The 21,348-nt window shown below is 56.3% G+C and overlaps 1 protein-coding gene across 5 annotated transcripts in view; it reads left to right on the plus strand.

Annotated features, from left to right (window-relative positions):
- Positions 1-21,348, plus strand: part of CRACDL (CRACD like) — a 122,244-nt gene that overhangs the window by 95,673 nt on the left and 5,223 nt on the right. For all 5 annotated transcript variants that reach the window (XM_036302279.1, XM_036302280.1, XM_036302276.1 and 2 more), the window contains exons 6-7: positions 2,697-2,924; positions 7,159-8,959. In XM_036302279.1, the coding sequence (XP_036158172.1) occupies positions 2,697-2,924; positions 7,159-8,959 (2,029 nt within the window). The remainder of the gene's footprint in view (positions 1-2,696; positions 2,925-7,158; positions 8,960-21,348) is intronic.

The following is a 21,348-nucleotide window of genomic DNA, read 5'->3' on the forward strand; positions in this document are numbered from 1 at the left end:
ATTACGTCTAGAGAGGGGCTGGTGCAGGATTCTGCATGTTTTATTTTTTTATTTTTTTTTAATTGATTTCAGAGAGGAAAGGAGAGGGAGAGAGAGAGATAGAAACATTAATGATGAGAGAGAATCATTGATCGGCTGCCTCCTGCACACCCCACACTGGGGACCGAGCCTACAACCCGGGCATGTGCCCTTGACTGGAATCGAACCTGGGACCCTTCAGTTTGCAGGCCGACGCTCTATCCACTGAGCCAAACCAGCTAGGACAGGATTCTGCTGCGTCACCCTTAAGGGGGACTCCTTAAGGAGGGCAAGAGGGAAGGAAGATAAAGCCACAGGTACAGCGGAGATCGTGGCCAGGCGTCCTGTGGTTTGACTTAAAAATAATTTTTCTTGCTCTGTTTCCATAACACCTGAGTCGCTCAAACGAGAACTAAAATTGATTACGTCCACTTACAACCTTTCCCTCGTTCAGTGCCCGTCTTCTCCCTCCTGACGGAAATAAGCGTTCTGCTTGCCTGAGAGCATGTGAGGGGCCTTCGTAGGAACAGGGAGAGGCAGTGCCCCTGGGGGCGGTCCCTGCCTCAGAGCCTGTCTCTGCAGCAGTGGCCTCCCTTTGCGCCCCACCCCCTGGGTTAGAGGAGGCTGCTGGCCCTACTCTGCGTGGGGCCCAGGGTTTGGGAAGAGTAGCCGAGCAGGATGTGCCCATGCCCTCTGAGCCGCCCCCTGCCTCCTCCTGGGACTTTCCACGAGCGCTTACTGAGTCACTGAGAGAGACACAGAATTATGTCTTCGGTTAAAATGTGCACCTGACACCACCTCACCCATTAGGACGGCTACTATAAAACAGTAGAGAAGTAAAGAAATAAGCAAATAAATAACACGTTTTGGCGAGAATGTGGAGAAATGGGAATCCCAACTTAGTGTTAGCAAAGTCAAAGGGTGCAGTCACTGTGGAAAGCAGTGTGGAGGGTCCTCAGAAAACTAAAATAGAACTTGCAGATGATCCAGCAATTCTCCTTCTTGGTATCTACCTGTAAGAATTGAAAGCAAGTTCTCTAAAAGATTTTCTTACAGCCATGTCCATAGCAGCATAATTCGCAGCAGCTAAAAGGTGGAAGCACACAGGTGTCCGTCAACAAGTGGCCAATAGCAGACATGGTCGGTACACACAAAAGGAGGGAACTCTGACCCGGCTGCAGCGGGGATGGGCCTCACAGACACTCTGCTCAGTGAGATAAGCCCATCACAAAGGGGCGAATACTGTGTAGATTCCACTTACAGGAGGTGCTGCGAGAAAGCACACTCACAGAAACAGAAATCGAATTGTGGTGCCAAGGCTGGGAGAGGGCATGGGAGGAGGAGTTCCGTGGGCACAGGGTTTCAGCTTTCCAAGAGAAGTTCTAGGGGCGGATGGTGGCAATGGTTGCACAGTAATATGAATGTATTTAATCCCACTGTACTGCACACTTAAAAATGGCTGAGATGCTACATTTTCTGTGTACTTTACTACAGTAAAAAAAAAAAAAAAAAAAGGAAAATAACCCTGGAAAAACCACGTAAGCTTGACACTCTTATTGAGCACCAGGCTAGAATAGAAAGTTTGTTTGCAGGTGACAGGGCTGTAGCTCAAGCCAGCACCTCCCAGCTCCCCTCCGCACCTCGCTGGTCACCTGGCTGCATTTGTCATGCTGTGCAGCGGGCGCCCTCTTTACTTCACGCTGACACATCTCTGCAGGGGACCCACTCGGGCCTCACTGGGCGGAGGAGCTTGCCAAGTTCAGTGGGCAGGGAGCTCAGGGCGTTGCCATCATTCTTGCCTGTGACAGCCAGACTCCCTGGCAACACTTTTGCCCTTAGCTGTCAGTTACTCTCTTCTGAAGTTTAAATTAGTGAAATATTGTAACTTAACAGATGGTAACTTAAACCAGATTCTCCAAGAGCATGTGTAAAGACACAGAAACCGTCTAGGGCAGCGGTTCTCAACCTGTGGGTCGCGACCCCTTTGGTGGTCGAACGACCCTTTCACAGGAGTCGCCTAAGACCATCCTGCATATCAGATACTTACATGACGATTCATAACAGTAGCAACATTACAGTTATGAAGTAGCAACGAAAATAATGTTATGGTTGGGTCACAACATGAGGAACTGTATTTAAAGGGCCAGAAGGTTGAGAACCACTGGTCTAGAGTGAGCAGCTCAGGCTCCAGTGATGGACTGCCAGGGGGCTTCACACATCCTGTGCCCCTGCCTAGAGGTCACACCGCTGGTCACCCCTCAGCTTCCACAGACAGGACCACGCCCGACTCTGCCCTGGGGGAATCGAGCTGCCTGCGTCATCAGAGTAGCTAGCTCTGTCTGAGTGCCTGTGCCCGCAGCGGTGGGAGGGTGACGGCAGCGGTGGGAGGGTGATGGTAGCAGTGGGTGGGTGCCCGCAGCGGTGGGAGGGTGATGGTAGCAGTGGGTGGGTGCCCGCAGCGGGGGGAGGGTGACGGCAGTTGTCTGCTGAGCAGCCTGCGGCTCAGGTTTCCTGCGTGGCCGTGGAATGAGTGGCAGGCTTCCAGGCAGTGGCCCAACACTTAACCCTCCCTGTTGAGACTCCGGGGAAGACGGGTGGTGAAAGCACGAAGTCGGAGTGTTTGCCGCACCCGTTCGTGTTGAGAATTAACATGGCCGTTTGCTCCTTCTCTCGTGAAGGTCTCTTTGGTTTCCTCGTCCCGGCCGCCCTCTCCAGACCAGCCCTCCTCCAGGCCCCCGAGCGACGCCCCCGCCTGCCCCCGGACCGTGGCCAGCAGTGTGGCGCCCGTGGCTGATTTCAGCTGCCCCCCAGGATCCTCCTCCTGCCTGGACAACTCCGCAGCGAAGCACAAGCTCCTGGTTAAGCCCCGCAACCAGCGCTCAAGCAAAATGAGGCGCCTGTCCTCGGTAATTGGCTCCCCTCCCGCCGCCTCTCACCCGCCTCTCTCCCCCCAGGGCCAAGTGCCCCCCAGAGTGACTCCCACGGCCCCAGTGACAACATACATTAATATGTCTCTCCCCTACATAAACCCTTCCTTCCTTCCTTCCTTCCTTCCTTCCTTCCTTCCTTCCTTCACTCACTCTGCAACCTGTCAAGGACCTGCTTGCTGTGTGCTGCCTCTCCTTGCCTTCCCTCTGCACTCAGCGAAGTCCACACTCTGCCCCCCATCCCACCCCTGCCTGCCCCGGGCTTCCTCTGGCTCTGCCTCCTCCTGCTCCTGAGCTCTCCAAGCGGCCTCTGGCCACAGGCCTTGTTCCTCCTCGATCTCCTGGCAGCTCCTCCTCAGCCTCGGGGTCTCGCAGCGAGGTCCTCTCCCCACGGGCTCACCTGAGCGCGTCCGCCTCCCCCACGGTGCTCACTTCCCTCATAGCAAGGGCTACGCGGGGCGACCGTTGGAAATGCATGCTCACTTGTTTACTGCCTGTCTTCTCCGAGGCCTCGTCCCAGCTGCACCTCCACCCTGGGGCTCGGCTCATCACAGAGCTGACCCAGCAAACACTGGTTGAATGCACGAATGAATAAACACACGGGGAGTGAGTGATGGCAGCAGAAGAAGCCACTAGACTGGACACCCACCCCCCACCCGCCTTGGGTGAGCACCTGCTTAGTAGCAGAGGGATGGTGCCCCTGTAAGGACAGACCCTCTTGGGGCTGCGGCCTGGGCATGTGTCAGCTCATAGCCATGGGAGTTGAGAACTCGCTCGTGGTACCAGGGAGTCACGGTCCCTGCAGGGTGGGTGCCTTCTCCCCAGCCTGGTGTGCGGACACTGCCTCACCCCAAGGAGCTGAGGCCAGGCAGCAGCCAGTGCTGAGAAAGGGGTGCTCGCTGACCAGCGTTCCCTCCCTTCGTCCCTCGAGACAAGATGGGGCTGACGAAGGCCCCGGGACAAGCTCAGTGCTTCAGCTGGAGACGGTGGCGTGGGGCCACCCAGGATGTCAGGGACCCCCTGAGACAGGGGGTTCCCCTTTGGGCATGTGGAATGTGCTTCTGAAGCTCATGCTGGAAGGCTTGACTTTTGAGGGGACCGAGGCTGAAGAAGGAAGTGACTGTGGTTGCCTCCAGGGCACTGTGCCCTCAGGGAGCCGGGGCCTCGGGTGTGCACCGGCGCTTGAGTATCCAGGGCCTTTACAGTGAGGCGCTCTGAGCTGGGGGACTTGCCAAGGCCCAGTCGCTCTGGTCTGCCCATCCTCATGCTGCGTGGCGCCCAGGGCAGGGACGCAGCAGCTCCCGCTGGCCCTCAGGCGGGCTTTATTCCCAGGGATGTCTATGGCCCTGCAGGGGTGCAAGTCACCAGGCTGGCTGGACTTGGGGCCGAGGGCAGCCGGCTCCTGCTTCAGGGGAAGGGCAGCACCCCCTCTTTCTGCCCCGGGGAAGAGGAGCTGTGCCTCTTTCTTCGTTCTTGAACTTGACTTAGCTCTTCACCACATTTTAGAACAACAAAAGGTCTCATCTTCCCCATCTGGGTAAACAGAGTCTTTCCTTAATTTAAACTGTCGTGTCCTCTCCTCTCCTTCTCGTCCCTGGTGGGAGCAGCACGGATAGGTTAGGCTTTGGGAGGTCTGCGTGTTTTCCTGACTGGGCAGAGGTATCCGGCCCGTGGTCACCAGTGTCATTGCTTGGTCCTCAGCGGGAGGCTTCTGTTCTTCCTGTCCAAGCACCCTTTGCCCTTTGGCCCTGAGGTCCCTCTTCCCAACCATGAGGACCTTCCTGGTACCGGGGCCCCCGTGGGACTCAGCTGCTTTCTGATGCTCCCATCCTGCTCTGCGGGTGGGGAAGAGCCACCACGCTGCCCCCAGCTGCCCTCCTGACCTGCGTGTCCATGGAGGTTCACTCCCCTCTGGGCTTTGCGAGACACTGAGGCCCACATCGCCCCTGCTTTTCTAATAGCTGGGACTCTTTCTCCATCACCCACCCTCCCCCACCCCAGGCTCAGGCGCCTGCATAACCTCTACTTTAGTCTCTTCCTCCTGCTGCCCAGGCGCCTTCCTCCATCTGGGCAGAATGGCCATCGGTGCCAGCTGGCCATCCCTGCTCGGTCCAAGTGGGGCACACTGCCCTGCACATCCCCGAGGCTCTGCTCGGTCGAGCTCTGGAAGAAAGCAGAAGGACTTTCTTACCTTCAGAGCCCCGTCGTCCACGGTCGGATGAAATCCTTGGCTTTCAAGTAGTTTCTCTCACGTTGGAGAAACACATCCCGGTGGGCATTTGGCTGAACCTGCCGGCCTCCGAAGCAGAGGGCAGGAGACAAGCGCAGGCTGTGCCCTCGGCTTTTCCCGTCCACACAGAACGGCCCCGTGGGGCTCCAGCACAGACGGGGAACCCCGGTGAATGTCCGAGTGCCCCTCCCCACAGTCAGTCCGCTCCCAGCCCGCAGTGCCAGGAGCAGGGCATGTCATGAACTCTCCCGGAAACAGCAGGGTGACACGGCTAGATCAAGGTGGCATGGCTGGCAGAGCTGCCAGCTGCACGCCCAGGTCTCTGACAGAGCCTGGCACCTCCTCACCCCACACTGCTCGTCGGGGGGCTGCCGCCTGCAGAGGATGGGGATCTGCCCCAGGACTCGTGCCAGTGAGAGGAGGGGGACGAGCAGCAGCCGGGATGGTCTCCATCCCTGTGCAGGCTGAGCAGTGGGTCCTCTACTTCCGCTGTCCGGGGAGGCCAGAGGGGGAGGGCGGGGAGCGGTGGAGATGGGGGGCACACGCCTTCTGCTGCTGTGCCTGACCCTCTGCTCCACGTCCAAGTCCATCCTCTGGGGTCCGTGTTCCACGCCCGCCTTCGTCCCGCCGCCTCCCCCTGGGTGGGCCCCGTGGAGGCTGCTCCCGCTCCGAGCTGACTCAGTGTGAGCATTTTAAAGGTGACCCACATCCGAAAGAGGTTTCAACGTCCATGATTTCCTGTGACAGCAAAAGGCCAGTGATGCCTTTGTACCTGCAGCTTTTGAAAATTCTGCCGTCGATTTCCTTACACATCTTCCTCTTTGTGTGCCCAGAAGAGTAGGATTGTGCATCTTGGCCAGAGTTCGGCTGAGATACTGTTCAAACATCCCAGCGATCCCGTGTTCTTTCAGCAAGGAGATGCTGGCTGGAAATCGTTAAAAATAACATCCACAGACAACAGAAACCTATTGCTGACACCCGGGGTGTTGCCTAAAGGTGGGGGAGAGAGCTCACTGCAACAGCCTGATGACTCCAGGCCCCATGTCAGACTTTTTCCAAAAATCAGTCTCCACACCACAGCCTTTGGGTCATTTTCAGGTTGGGCTTTTGAATGATAAGTGATTGCCTTCCTCTCCTTTCCTCCGGAAGAGCAGGGGCTGGCTCTGCGTACGGCAGGAGGACCGGCCCCAATTCCAGACCTTTGAGAAGAAAACTGCCACCAGACAGCCCAGGTGTCAGGAGAGAGGGAGAGCCAGAGCCTCGGGGAGGAGGCCAGGCTTCTGTCGAGATGGATTTGAGTCGTGGGGTGCTGGTAGAGTGCCCTGGTGGTATGGGGGGGTGGTCATGCAGACCCACCGTCAGGTCCGGACAGCAGGGGGGCTTGGCGGGACCTGAGGAGGGAGCTGGAGGAACATGGAAGAGCAGAGACTGTCAGACTACGTTGAGCTGAAAAGTGTGGACTTTGCCCTGTACGCTGTGGGCTGCTGTTGATCCTGTTTGACTTGCTGTGAATCCCGTTTTAGGCAAACAGCCTGCCTTTGCTGGGAGCGGGCGCTGAGGGGAGGCTGGCTCTGGGCTCGGAGCTCCGAAAATCCGCCGGGCCAGGAGGTGCCCTGCGTCCGTCGCCAGTGCACAGACGGAGTGACGATCCTTCCCGCGCTGGGAGGCATCCGGAGGGAAGGAGCAACAAGCATAGAGCGCAGACGTGGCAGCCCTCCACCTGGTCACGGTCCCCTTCCGTGGCTTCGCTCGGTAGAGAGCCCTCCACACGAGCCTCAGGCGACATTTATTTTGAGGGCATGGCTGCCACGGTTCTGCTGAAAGTGGGCTTGCGAGGCAAGACTCCAAACTAGAGCTGTGAGGGAGGGATTAGGAAGAGGCTTCTGGACGTGAAGGTCCAAGCGGGTGCAGCCTGGACAAGCGGGCGGTGGCAGGCTTCCCGCTTCCCCTGCAGTGATGCTGTGTGCCCTCTTCCTCTCCTAGCGGGCGCAGTCCGAGTGCCTGGGCGACCTGACCTGCACCCCCGAGGAGGAGGAGTCCGACGAGAAGCCGGTGCCCACAGTCAGCGCAGAGGAGACACCCAGTGCTGGGCAGCATCCTGGGCCCAGGGGACTGGCCCCCTTGCTGCCGCCTGGGAGGCCCCGTGCCAGGCGGGCGCAGTCCGAGTGCCTGGGCGACCTGACCTGCACCCCCGAGGAGGAGGAGTCCAACGAGAAGCCGGTGCCCACAGTCAGCGCAGAGGAGATGCCCAGTGCTGGGCAGCAGGCTGGGCCCGGGGGACCGGCCCCCGTGCTGCCGCTCCGTGCCAGGCGGGTGCGTCTGCAGCACTGCCCCGCGCTCAGCGCCAGTGCTGAGGAAGATGAGAGCGCCCTGGGGGACGACCCCTCCAGCTGCCAGGCCACCCCGGAGGTCATGGAGGTCACGGAGCCCGTGCCAGGCCCAGCCCCCTGCTTGGAGTGCCCACTTTTGCCAGAAGACTCCCCACACCCTGACCCCGACAGCAAACATCAAAGGGAGGAGCCATCCCTTGAAAGTGCACGTCCACCTTCCGAGGACGCAGCTGGAGAGGCGGGGTGCGCTTCTGGAGACGCTGAGAGTTCATCGCCCCGCGTCCCTGAGGAGGACACCGCACCTCCTGGGACCGGACCAGCCATCCCCTTGGAGACTCCCCCCGGTCCAGATGGGCCAGGCCTCGCTGCACAGGAGGCGGAGGAGGCAGGGCTGACGTTGGCAGTGCCCGGTCCCAGTCCTGAGGGCACAGAGTGCTCGGAGGACCTCGCCCCCAGCCCCCCAGCCTCCAAGAGCTGCTTGAAGCACAAGGCACCAGCGGGCAGGAGCCTCAGCGTGTCCCCCACGCCGCCCGCCTCAGAGCCACCACCACAGGAGCCCACCCCCTGTGCCCTGAGCGAGGAAGCCGCCCCCCTGAAGTCCCCCAGGGCTGAGCAGGGCAAGTCTCCGCAGGGGGGAGCCGAGAGGGAGGCACCGGAGCTGAAAACCGGGAGAGGAGGCAGCAGGCCCCGGGGCGGGAAGAAGTTCTCCGTGGCCTCGGGCCGGGCGTGGCCGCACACAGGCCACAGAGAGCGGCCGGCGCGCCCGGGCCCCGTTGCTGCCCCCTCCCCTGTCCGGCTGCCCCTGCTGAGGAGCAGCGCGGCCTGGAGGAGCGAGGCCGCCCTCGATGACCTCCAGGCGCCTCCGGAGCGCCAGAACCCAGAACTGGAGCCTCAGGAGCCACCGTCACCCGCCGAGCATGGCCCTCAGGACTCGGGGAGCAGGGCGGCCAGCCAGGCCGGGCCCGGGCAGAACCCCCCGGAGGCAGTGGCCACACCAGCCACCAGAGAGCCCCACCCCTCCGCCCAGGAGCCGCGCCCGTGTGGGGACAGGAGCCCCTTCCCCGTCAAACTCCGGTCCACGTCTCTCTCCTTCAAACACAGAGACGTGGCCGTGCCGGAAGGGAAGGGAGTCAAGAGGTACAGTGCTGAGGTCCGGCTAGAAAAAGGAGGACCGGCTCTGCTCTCGAAAGATGACAAGTGTCACGTGGGGGCGGCCCCCACGATTCGGGGGACCAGGACCCCCAACGGCCAGGGGAAGGGGAAGGCCCGGTCATCGGAGCAGCCGGGCTCCAAGCCGCCCCTGCCCAGGAAGCCGCTTCTGCAATCCCTCACCCTCCCGTACCCGCCCGCGGGCCCCGATGTGAGCCCTGGAGAGCTGGACAAGGTCGCACCACCCCCGGGCCCCAGAAAGGAGAGTCGGACGGTGGAGAAACGGTTGCCCCGCCGGGGAGCTGGTAAGAGCCAGCCCTGAGCATGCTGGGGGTGGGACAGCGCAGGCAGGCAGTGGGAGTGCCTGCTGGACATCCACCGGGGAGACACGGTGAACACGGGGTAAAGGCCTTGCGGCAGGAGATTGGCAGGAGAGTCCACGTTCCTCACGGTGCCCTCGCGTGTTTGAGAGTTGGGCGCGGAGACCGAGAAGGGGGAGCAAATGCCAGGAGGTTGGGTGAGTTCAGGGAAGTCAGGAATTGTCCACACTCGTTTCGAAAGGCCTTGTTTCCTAGCAGGTGGCCCCTGGGGGGCTCACCACTCCCACTGCTTACCTGGGAGCTCGGTGAGGCCCGGTCCGGCCCGTGCTCTCGGCGGAGGCCCTGGGCTGGCAGCACCTGTGTTCTTCTTGGCTTTAAAGGAAGCATCTGGCCCCTCAGTCACTTAGTGTCTTGACCTTCACCCCAAGAAAGTGGTTCCTCCGTCTAATCATTGGGCTCACGGCCCGGGTGCAGGACGCACCCCCTTTATTGCAGTCACACCTCTGTCCAGTGTGAGCCCCGCAGCAGGTGGGCGCGGGCTCCCTGTCCCAAAGGGAGCCGGTGTTAAGATTGGGCGGAGTGCCCGAACATTCTACAGCAACCGTCTTCTAAACGAGAGACAGACGATGGGTTTCCTGTCGGTGACGTTTGTCACTGTTTACGCGTAGTGTTTCAGACAGAGCGGGCCGTCTGCTGGACATGGGTCGCCGCCGTGGAGCGGGAGAGAGAGCCCACCACTGGCCGTTTCTTTCCTTGATGCAAATCACGGTGCCAGCAAAGGAAGCGCCACAGACCAGTCCTGACCCATGTGACGAGGGCCCTGGGAGAGATTTTTCATGGCAAATTTTATTTAAAAAAAAAAAAAACCTTCCAGGATATTTTAAGTGGCTACTCTAAGTCCAGGCTCCACTAAAGTACTGCCTTGTGGGACAAAAGACAGCAGAGCCCAGCTGTTCTCTAGGGACCTCACATCCTGTGAGCAAGATGAGGGCACACTCGGGCGGAAAAAATGAGCTCACACACAGAACCCGACAGATGCGAGGTTCTCGTCTTTTCTGTCCCCTCTTCGCAAGTTAGCGGGACGCAGTGTACAGTGCCTCCCGGTCCTGAGGGGACACCCCAGGATGCAGACGGTCCAGGGAGAAGAGCCAGGAAAATGCCTCCCTCGCCCTGGCCCCTGGCTCCACCGTGATTGTTTAGGACCGTCCGGGGGGGAGCTTCGGGGAGGCCGTAGCTGAGCTCCCCTGGGCCAGGTCCCAGCGAGGGCACGGAAGCTGCTGTAGAGTGACCCAGCGCCTCCGGCTGAAACGGAGGCAGGAGGGGGCTTGGTCTTTCGGGTAAAACCCTGACCTCAGCACCGTCCCCCTTCTTGACCTGGAACTGAAAATGTCCCTCAAGGGCTTGCTGAGAAGGGCCCTTAGACGCAGGACGCGCAGGCTCGCGCTGAGAGCGACACTTCAGGGAGCGGTGCCCGGCTCACTGATGATCCTGGCTTCCTCCGCCCCTGCCAGAGAGAGGCTTCCCTCATTGCCAAGCGCCTGCGTTGGGCTTTTTTCTTTGATTTATAAAATACAATATTGCATTTATTTACTAATGGCTTCGCTTCAGTCGCAGAAGAGAATTTTCTTGACAGTCTGTGTGTATTAATAGTCTTTGAGCACAGAAATAACCCGTTGGGATGCATTCCAGGGTGGAAGAAACTGGGTGAGGGGGCACTGTGGTGAGTCTCATTTCCTTGCAAAGACAGGAGGGACAGAATTACCCACACTCGTTCGGGAACTGACCCTCCCAAGGGGATGGTATTTGAGGGGAAAGTGCTAGGAGAGGCTGTGGCTGCTGCCTGGGACCCCTGGGGCCTCGGGGCGCAGGCCTGCCTCATGCAGAGCCGAGCAGGATCTCAGCGAAGCAGCCTCTGACGCTTGCAGACCCTGGGTCCGCTGGTGGTTTCGTTCATTATTACTTCCTCCGTCAGCCTCATCGCTCCCACGTGACAGCGGCTGAAGGCAATTCATTTTATCTAAAACGTGCAGATCATGCAAGTTTTAATCACAGTATTCCTCAGAAAGTCCTAATTGCTGCTGTTGCTTATCTTGGTGGTGGGCCCTTCCCCGAGGCCCAGTGGGTTCCGTCTTCCTGTCCCCCTTCCAGGCACAGATCATGAGGTCAGGTGTGGAGGGTCCCGGCCGGTGCCCGCTCTGCCTCGGGGACTGCAGCTGCCTTTCCCCAGCACTCCTGCCAGCCGTCCTCGCCTCTCCACACTCTGTCTTCCTTCCTCGAAGGCCTGGAGACACTGCTGCCAGGGAAGCTGGGAGAGTTCGATTTTGTTGCAATAAGCCCAGGAGCCCGGCTTGCCAAGCGGGCCAGGCCTCGCAGGGCCACCCCCGGGAGGGTGCGGCAAGCCCCAGGCGCACTCATGCACATCCACCACAGGGCACCCATCGGTCTGCTGACAGGCAGGGCAGGCGAATGGCCAGGGGCATCAGACTCGTCCAGGTGTGCAGGACACACCTCCTCCCGTCGGGCTTGTCCAGCCAGAGTCTAAATTTCAGGATTAGAATTAGAAGAAAGCAGTTGGAGGCTCCCGTGTAGAAAACTGATAAAATACAGAACGCCTAGAGAAAAAGCAGTCACCTGTGAGTCCACTCTGTAGGTGTGAGACCTGTTGGACTTTCCTTCTATCTTTCTGTGGGTGTGTGTGCGTGTGCGCGCGCGTGTGTGTGCGTGTGTGTGCATGTAATTTTCTGTAGCGTTGTGGTCACATGGCAGATACTTGGGACGGTAGCTGGGGCCTCATTTTATAACCAGCCTCAGCCTCCAATCCAGCTCATTCCACCCGGCCCGGCCTGGTGACAATGACGCAGTCAGGCTCTGGCCCCTTTTCCTGGACGCGCGGCCTCTCTGGATCATGCTTCATTCATTCGGCAAATACTTCGTGTGCTCCTACCACGTGCGTGGCATGGCACTGGCCCAGCAGCAGTCGGAAAGCACAGGACCTCGTCCCCAGGGAGGGGCGGGAGGGGGGCAGGGAGGGAGGACGTCCTTAGGAGAGCCATTCCCCCCAACCCCCACCCCTCCTTCCTCCCCCAGCTCTGAGCTGCGTGCACTGCGCACAGTGGTGGCTGAACACGTGCACTTTCAGTCCAGGCTCCTCAGCCTCAACTCCGTGCCCTGGAGCCCGTCGCTGGCTCCCAGGCTCCACCATGAGATGCTGGGCTTGGGCTGGGATGCCTGCCAGCCTGGCTCCCCTGAGGGCTGGGCTCCACTTCTGTAGTCAAGCAATGGTCAGAGCATCTGACCCTGGGGCACCCAGTCACGTGCCTGCGTGGGACCAGCCCACGCGTCCACATCCAGACCTGACACACGTGTTGATGTTTCTTTGTAAAGTGTTTTTTCACAAAGAAACAGAGCCCTGAAACAGTGAGAGTTGGTACTGTCACAACCAACAAGCAAGGGAGACCCAGGTCCTCTTTTAGGAAAAGATCCCATAAATCCCTACCGTGGAGTCCTGCACAAACCCCACCCAGGGACAAGCACTCTCCGCCGTCCCCATGAACGTGCTGCGTTCTCAGGCGCCCGGACGCTGACGGGGACACCTCTGACGCCGTGGCCTTCTCCCCGGGCCAGGATCAGTTAGAAAACCCTGACGTGCTGATGTTATCAGCGTCCTTTGCCTGAAGGTACCCTGTGCGGGTGAGCGGTGCGATGCCTCACAGTGTCCGTGATACGGGGAAGAAGGGCACGGTCTGGGCCTCACCTGTTATGACATAAACACTCTTTCAGGAACAGTTAAAGCAACAGCGGTGTCTTTTTCCTGACGTGCATTTGCAGGTTGTGAGAGAGGAGAAGTGTAGGTCGGGAAGGCGGTTTCAGAGGAGCCGGGTGAGGAGGTCGCGACAGGGCCTTCTGACTTGGGGTAGGGAAAGGGGGTAGGACACTTGGCCCTGCAGGCCACGTGCTGGTGGCTGAGATGAGGGATCGCTCTTGAGGCTGTGAAGTGAGTCTGTGACCAGAGAGGGGGGCTGTCTGCCCTGCTGATTCTGGGGTCTTATAAGGGGAAGGAAATGGACCCAGGGGGAGCTGTCACAGAATGGCGGGAAGGGGAGACCAGGTGGGCAGGGGAGCAGCAGTAGGAAAGGCAGGTGGGCCCAGGACCCAGGTGCATTTGAGGGCAGGGAGAATGAAGAGGATGGAAAGGGCCTGCCACGGAGGGAGGACGTCCTTAGGAGAGCCATTCCCCCCACCCCCTGGGCAGCAGCCTCACCTACACACAGTATGGAAACAGCTCCATGGTGCAAATTTACTCATTTCTCTGTGTGGACAGAGTTGGTGCAGTAACAACAAACAAACCAAGCAGACCTCAGGCCCCCGTTTGGGAAAAGACTCACATGAATTCCTACAGCGGAGGCCTGCACCAACCCTAGACTCCTCTCCTGGTCGCTATCCAGGCCCGGAGTGAGTCCTGACTGTCTGTGTGTGTGTGTGTGTGTCTGTGTGTTTTGTTTTAACTTTTTTTTTAAATATCTTTTATTGATTTTTTTACAGAGAGGAAGTGAGAGAGATAGAGAGTTAGAAACATCGATGAGAGAGAAACATCCATCAGCTGCCTCCTGCACATCTCCTACTGGGGATATGCCCGCAACCCAGGTACATGCCCTTGACCGGAATCGAACCTGGGACCTTTCAGTCCGCAGGCCGATGCTCTATCAACTGAGCCAAACTGGTTTTGGCTGTTTTAACTTTTTATTGAAGAATGATACACACACACAGAAGGGCACAGACCCTGTGTGTGCATCTGAGTGGATCTTCACACACTGAACACACCATCCAGGAGACAGTGAGGCAGTAGCCAGAGGCCCCGCCCAGCCCCCCTCTGGCAGCTCTGGAACTCATTTCTGGGCCATCCATGGTCGCTCTTGCAGGAGAGCGTGCGTGGTGCACTGGAGAGATGTGTTAGATAGGAAGGTCCTTCCCTCCACGGTCTCAGCGTGCACCATGGGCCTGGGCCCGGGGGCACTCACCAGGCACAGCCGGTTCTCGTTACCTGCAGCCCTTATGCTCTGTAACATCAGAATGAGCCGCTGCTGAGCCATTGCTCCCGGGAGAGGCAGGGTGAGGTTCCTGCAGCCTCCGACCACATGTCCACCAGCTGGTCCGTGGTGACCGTGCTGCTGTGCACGTGTCTGCAGATGCCCATGGGGGTCATGAGTATTGATTTGGGGTTTCAAGTACATCTTAGCAAGTAGGAACATGCTCAGATGTGGGATTCACAAGCAAGGAGGCCCAGCTGCGTTTGTTGAATTGGTAACGGAAGGAATGGTGGTACAGGTGAAACTAGGACACAGTCCCGTGCGCATCGTTACGAACGGGAGCTTGCTCTGGGGAAAGCCCTCGCTGAGCAGGGTGTTGAGATAGGTGCGCACGAGCGCTGCAGCTGCCCGTGGCGGGCACACAGCCAGGCTCCCGACAGGGCCCGCGAGGGGCAGCTGCCAGCGTGTATCGACCAGGAGCTGTCTGTGTAAGCCGAGACTGACAACAGATCAATACATGCTTTAAAAAGTCAACTTTCAAACAGGAAGTCAGACAGAAACGCTTGGCATGGGTGAGGCCCCCCCACCCCCACCCCAGCGATCCCCTTAGTGCCTGCACACACACGGCATTGCTCCAGGTTGAGCCCGGGCAGAGGACCTGGCAGCCAGGCTGAACCAGGAAGATGACCTAGACGCCCGGAGCCACTGCTCTGGCTTCGGCTCATTGGGACAAGTGTGGGTGAGGCACCCACTTTAGACCAGAAATCCTCGAGGGCAGACTTGCACCTCTCCTTGCGCGGAGGCTGTTTCGGAGGGCGGGGGGTTGAGGGGGGGAGCTGTCGCAGGGGTGTGAAGGTGACACACAGCAGAAACAGGTCAGGAGGAGTGTGGCCGAGTGCACAGCTCTGCCGGTCGACTCACGGGGAACTTCTCCTTTACAGGTCCAGCAGCCCCCTGAGTTTGTACAGTGCGCATGAGACTTTTATAAACAAGGAAGACATTTTATGAAAGGAAAAAAATTCTTAAAAATTACTGCTTCAGCCTATACCAAGTTTTTAGGGGCTCAAGAATCCTGCCACCCTGCTGTGTTAGCTTAGGGCAGAGTATCTACTTTATTTTCATTTTTTTCTTTTTAATTGAATTTATTGGGGTGACTTTGGTTCACAAAACCATACAGGTTTCAAAAGTACACATCAATAAAACATCATCTGCACACTGCATCGTGCGCCCACCGCCCCAAGCAAAGTCTCTTTCTGTCCCCATTTCCCCCCTCTTTGCCCACCTGCACCTACCCTGACCCCCCTTTCCCTCTGGCTATCACCCTGTCACCACCCTGTGGTCTGTGTTTCTGAGTTTTATATATGTGGGGCTTTTTGCTTAATCTCTTCACCTTCTTTCGTCCAGACCCCAATTGCTCCCCCTCTGTTCCATGCCTGTAAGCCTCTCTTTCTCTTTTGTTCATCCGTTTATTTGTTCATTAGGTTTCACATATAAGTGAGGTCATGTGGTACTTGTCTTTCTCTGACCGGCTATTTCACTTAGCGCAATACTCTCCAGGTCCCTCATGCTGTCACAAAAGGCAAGATTTCTTTCTTTTTTTTTTTACTTTATTTTCTTAGCCAAAGGGCAAGAAACCGTGGTAGTTTCTACGGCGCCGCTCATGCCGCGCTCTCAGGAGCCGGTGTTCTCGACAGCTCCCAGCTTGCAGACCCACAGCTGGCTCCTGCCCGCCATGTGGGGTGCAGACCACCGTTAGCGTCCCACCCTCAGTCCCTCCTCCTGTCATTATGGGAGTTTTGTGAATGAAAGAAGCAGCACCTTAAGGCTGAATTTGAATAGGTTCCAAAAAACGAAACAACAAAAAAGCCACCACCAATCAGTAAGTCAGAATTACATGTTAAGAGTCATCTCTCACAGAAGAGTGGTTGCATATCCAGAAATGGCTTAGCGTGAGGGCTCTCTGAACGGCTCATTTTAGGTCTTCCTGAATACAAATGACTCTGTTAGGATTGTGTGTTGAGGCGGAAAGAGGTAAACGAAGTGTTTGCAACTCCTCTTATGTAACCTGGTGCCGCCCCTATGTTATCAGGAATTACTGACACTTTGAACATGCTTGATCTCAGAAGCTGTTTTATGGTGTAACCTTGACCCTGAGTGTTCCTGCTGTGGGGCTGTCAGAGTGTAAGGCCTCTGGCCCCTGAACTCGCCTTATCTTGCACATTACCTGTGTCTACTTCCTTCCTTTCTCCTGCCCTCACACACCCCACAACCCTTGTCCCTGCTCTGTGCCAGGTGCAGGGTGTGGGGCTACAGTGGCCACTAAGCAGAATGGCTTGTCACCAGATGCTCTGCCTGTGCCCACCTGGGACAGGGACTTACCTGGAGGTTACCTGAGGCTCCGAGTGGAATCTCGGGCCTTTCTGAATCATGGTTGGGAGCCATTGTGGGTTTTCTCCCTTCTTCCTGGTGTGTGGACACTGCCCACCACCTGTACCATCTCCCCATGAGGCTGGCCTTTGACAGACCCTGTGAAAAGGTCTGAGGGGCATCGGGCTCTGGCCCAGTTGCATTCCTAACAAGGAGGAAGTGAGAAAGCAGAGTACAGAATACAAGGAAAAAACACCCCTTGGGAGAAAGAAGGGGAACCAAGAGAGAGAGAAATGGTTGGTGAAAGATCTTGGCCGTGTGCCCGCTCCAGCACTTGGCGACACGGCCATCGCAGGGAGCCTTATCCCACACAGGCCCAGCCTGGCCCAGCCGTGGCGCTGACTCCCTCTGTGGGTCTGCCCATGGGCCCAGACATATGGGCTCACACTCGCCTACAGGCAGTGCAGCCAGTGGCCCTCTCTGCTTGCGGTGAATCCACCAGCGCAGTCCTGGTGGCAGGGGAGAAAACAGCCAGCCTTTCAGGATGGACCTAGTTGCTTGTTGACAAGACTGCAGTTCCCAGGAGCAAACTGGGAGGAGAGAATAGGCTTTGCCTCAGGTGTGAGCAGTGGGCCTTGAGCACAGTCCCAGCCTGGGCCCACCTTGGCTGCAGCCTCATCCTCGGGCCTCCCCGCAGCGCCATCCCAGGAGCACTGTGTGTGCCCTGTTCCGTAGAACTCTCCCTAGGGAGTGTTAAGCACTCTTTTTGGCTCAAAGAGGGGAATCTGATGGCATGGCGTAGGACCTCACCAGGGCTATGTCCTGTGCCCTCAAGTAAGAGTGACATGTCCAGTGCCTCACACTGCACGCACGGCACCTGGAGAGGCAGCCAGAGCCCCCCGCGATGCTGGGCTGCCTTGGTGTTTCACAGCTGCCATTCTGCCTGTGGATTAAAACCCGAATGAAAATTTTCTGTCCAGATACACTTTGTCTTGACCAAATTACTCAGAATATTTTGCTGACTGAGGTAACGTGCTGGGCGCAGCTGAGAGGACGGCACAGCCCCACACCCTGGACCACGGCGGGAGCAGAGGGTACAACCAGCGACTTCACTGAGAGTGAAGCAGAGGTTGGAGAAGTGAATTAAGCCTTTTAAGAAAAGTCCAGTAGAACCAAGATGGCAGTGTAGGTAAATGCCTGTACTCACCGCCTCCCACTGCCACATCAAAATTACAACTAAAACACAGAACAACCATCATTTAGAACTGCCTCAAATCTGGCTGAGTGGAAGCCCTACAACTAGGGAAGTAAAGAACACAACACACTGAGACTGATAGGGGAGGTGGAGGCATGGAACAGGCTGGTCCGACACCCACGTGTGGCATTCTTTTAATTGGGAGGAATATCTCCAAGGCCTTCCATGAAAAGCAGGGACCCCCAGCTCAGGATTTCAGAGCTGGGAAGAGAAGTCCCCATAACTTGGAGCTGTAAAAACCAGCAGGGATTGAGGCTGAGTGACATAGAGGCTGCTGGAGTCCCAGGTGTTCCTCTTAAAGGGCCTGTGCACAAATTTACACTGTCCCACTTCCTCTGAGCTCCAGTACCAGGCAGCAGCTTTTGGGAGGAATTCAGGGACATACAAAGAGGAACTAGACTGTCTGGCATCAAGGCAGGAACTCAGGGGCAACTTTCTCCCAAACAAGGGTGCTCACAAGGGTCATTATTCCTGTGCTGGGACCTTGTTGTAGAGATGACTGGCAGCCATATCTGAGTTTCCATCAGCATGGCCCACACTGTTCGCTCTGCCCTGATGATTCCCTAAGACCTCGCACCATCCATTTTGCAGCCCCACCCAAACTGCTTGCAGTTGGTTTCCCACATGAATGGCCTGTCCTGGCGCAGACTTCAGATTTTGCTAAAATCTCTCAAACAAGCAGCGCTGGCATCAGTATGCCCCACACCTATCAATAAGAGGCCCAAGACCCAGCACTAACACCAGCCTGCCTTACTTCACAGCTGGGCCTTGCATGGGCACTTCCTAGCCCAATACTAGTACAAGTAGCAGCCATCTGCAGAAATCTCTGTAGCTCCTGCCAACTGCCCCCAGGCAGTGGCTGACTTTGCATCTCCTGGGAGGCACCAGAGCCAGTGGACCCAGGGAACAGCTTCAGACCATTCCAGATTACAACTCTGCACATCCACAAGCGACACACTCAAGAAGCTGACTCAGTGAGCACCAAACCCCCACTGAAACAAGTCCTGTTCCATAGGGGTGTCTCCTGCACAGCAGCTCTTCCATTTTGGACACAGCTGGTCCTCATACCCAATTGGCCTGGAGGTCAATTCCTCCCAGTGATGCCAACAGCAATCAAGGCTCAACTACAACAAGACTGTGCACACAGCCCACACAGGGGTGCACCTAAAATGCCCAGCTTAGGTGATGGGACACTGAGCCACTGAGCCCTACATGACACCTAATACACAAGTTCTCTCTACCAATTCCAGGAGACATAGTAGCTCTGCCTAATACATAGAAACAAACACAAGGAAGCTGCCAAAATGCAGAGAAAGAAACGTGTTACAAATGAAAGAAATAGAAGTAAACTACTAGATACAGAGTTTAAACCAATGATTATAAGGTTGCTCAAGGATCTTAATAAGAACTTCAGGGGACTTAGTGAGACTTTTAAGAATCTTGGTGAGAATGTCAAAGACATGAAAAAGGACCAGTCAGAAATTAAGCATACACTAACTGAAAAAAAGAAGAATTTACAGAGTTTGAACAGTAGAGAAGAGGATTCCAAGAATCAAATCAATGATTTGAATATGAGGAAGCAAAAAAACACTCAATTAGGAGAGCAAAAAGAAAAAATAATCCAAAAATATGAAGCTAGTGTAAGGAACCTCTGGGACAACTTCAAGTGTACCAGCATTCACATTATTGGGGTGCCAGAAGGAGAAGAGAGAAAGTAAGATATTTGAAAACCTACTTGAAGAAAAAATGACAGAACACTTCCCCTATCTGGTAAAAGAAATAGACTTACAAGTCCAGGAAGCACAGAAAGTCCGAAACAAGAGGAACCCAAAGAGGCCCACACCAAGACACATCATAATTAAAATGCCAAGGCTTAAAGACAAAAAGAGAATCTTAAAAGCAGCAAGAGAAAAGCAGTTAATTACCTACAAGGGAGTACCCACACGACTGTCAGCTGATTTCTCAACAGAAACTATGCAGGCCAGATGGGAGTGGCAAGAAATATTCAAAGTGATGAATAGCAATGACTACAACCAAGATTACTCTACCCAGCAAAGCTACCATTTAGAATTGAAGGTCAGATAACAAGCTTCACAAACAAGAAAAAACTAAAAAAGTTCATCACCACCAAACCAGTATTAGATGAAATGTTGAAGGGTATTCTTTAAGAAGAGGAAGAAGAAGAAAAGATAAAGAATATGAACAATAAAAATGTCAATAAATATGTATCTATCAACAATTGAATCTAAAAAACTAAACAAGAAATCTAATGAATAAAATTGAATCAGAGGCATGGAACCATGGAACAGACTGACCAATCTCAGAGGGAAGGGAGTGCAGGGGGTGGGAAGAGATTAACCAAAGATCTTACATGCATGGCATTACCTATGGACTCAGACAATAGGGTGGTGAAGGCCTGGGGTGGGGCAGGGTGGGAACCAGGTGGAGGGGGCAATGGGGAGAAAAAGGGGGGGAATCTGTAATACTATCTTCGATCTATATATATAAAACCCTAACATGCAAATAGACCAAACGGCACAACAACCGATCAACTGTTCGCTATGACGTGCGCTGACCACCAGGGGATGGGCCTGGAACATGGCGGGTGTCAGCAGCAGATGGCAGGGTGTGAAACATGGTGGGTGTTGCCTGGTGGGATGGTAGACCAGATGAGCAGGGGCACCAGACCAAGGTGAGGCACCAGTTGCTGTCATCGGGGGGAGCCTCTGGTGGTTACTGCAAATTCTTTGCTCTCATGTGCCTCGGTCCTACCAGACACTCGCACCTGCTGCCAGAGCTGGCCCTGCTCGCACCCGCAGCCAGCACCGGAGCCGCTGCTCACACCCTCTGCCAGCGCCCAGTGCTGGTCCCAAGCGCTGGGTGCCGATCCCAAGTTGCTCGGCGCCATCAGCGGGTTCAAGCAGCAGCTGCAGGCCCCAATCGCCCCTGAGGGATTCTCCACCTCCCCCTGCTCCTGAGGGGCGATCGGGCAGTCAGCAGGTGTGAGCAGGCCAGCACCATCAGTGAGTGGGAACAGCGGCGGCGGGAGTGGGGCTGCCAGCCAACAGGGGACCGGGTGCCGCAGTGGGAGAGGCTGGTTGGGGCATAGAGGATGGGCTCAGACCTGCCCCTGTGCCCACCAAAGCCTTGCAGCCCACAGTTCCTTTCATGGTGCATGAATTTGTGCACTGAGCCCCTAGTCAACAATAAAGATTGAAAAAAGAAAAAAGACAAGTCCAGGAAGATAGCGTGAGGACTCTGTGAATGAGGGATTAATAACCAGGAATGAGAAGTGTAGACTTTCGTAAAACAGACAACCACCCAGCTTACCTTTCGTGTGCCAGGGTCTGGACAATAAATAACATGAAAAATTATGTCGTAAATGGGCTGCCTTGATAACAGGACGTGGTGTGTAGTCTGTGTCATGCATTTGTTAAATAAGTTCTAATGACCAGAAGCATGTACCAGTGGGGTAGAAAGTCAGCTAGCAGACATGTCTAGCACCAACCACTGGGGCAAAGGTCTCAGAGAGTTACAGAAGAATTAGGAGAGGGAGAGAATGTCCCACTGAGGAACCAGGGCAGGCTGCATGGAGGAGGTGGCATCTGGGCGTGGCCTTGTTGGACAAGAAGGGGTGGTTCTGGAACAGGGCATCCAATCCCTGGCCACCTCTCTGGACTGTGACACAGCCTCCCTCCTCATTCCCCAGTTAGAGGTACTCCTCA

Source organism: Myotis myotis, unplaced genomic scaffold (genome assembly GCF_014108235.1).
Source record: "Myotis myotis isolate mMyoMyo1 unplaced genomic scaffold, mMyoMyo1.p scaffold_m19_p_30, whole genome shotgun sequence".
Classification (NCBI taxonomy): domain Eukaryota; kingdom Metazoa; phylum Chordata; class Mammalia; order Chiroptera; family Vespertilionidae; genus Myotis; species Myotis myotis.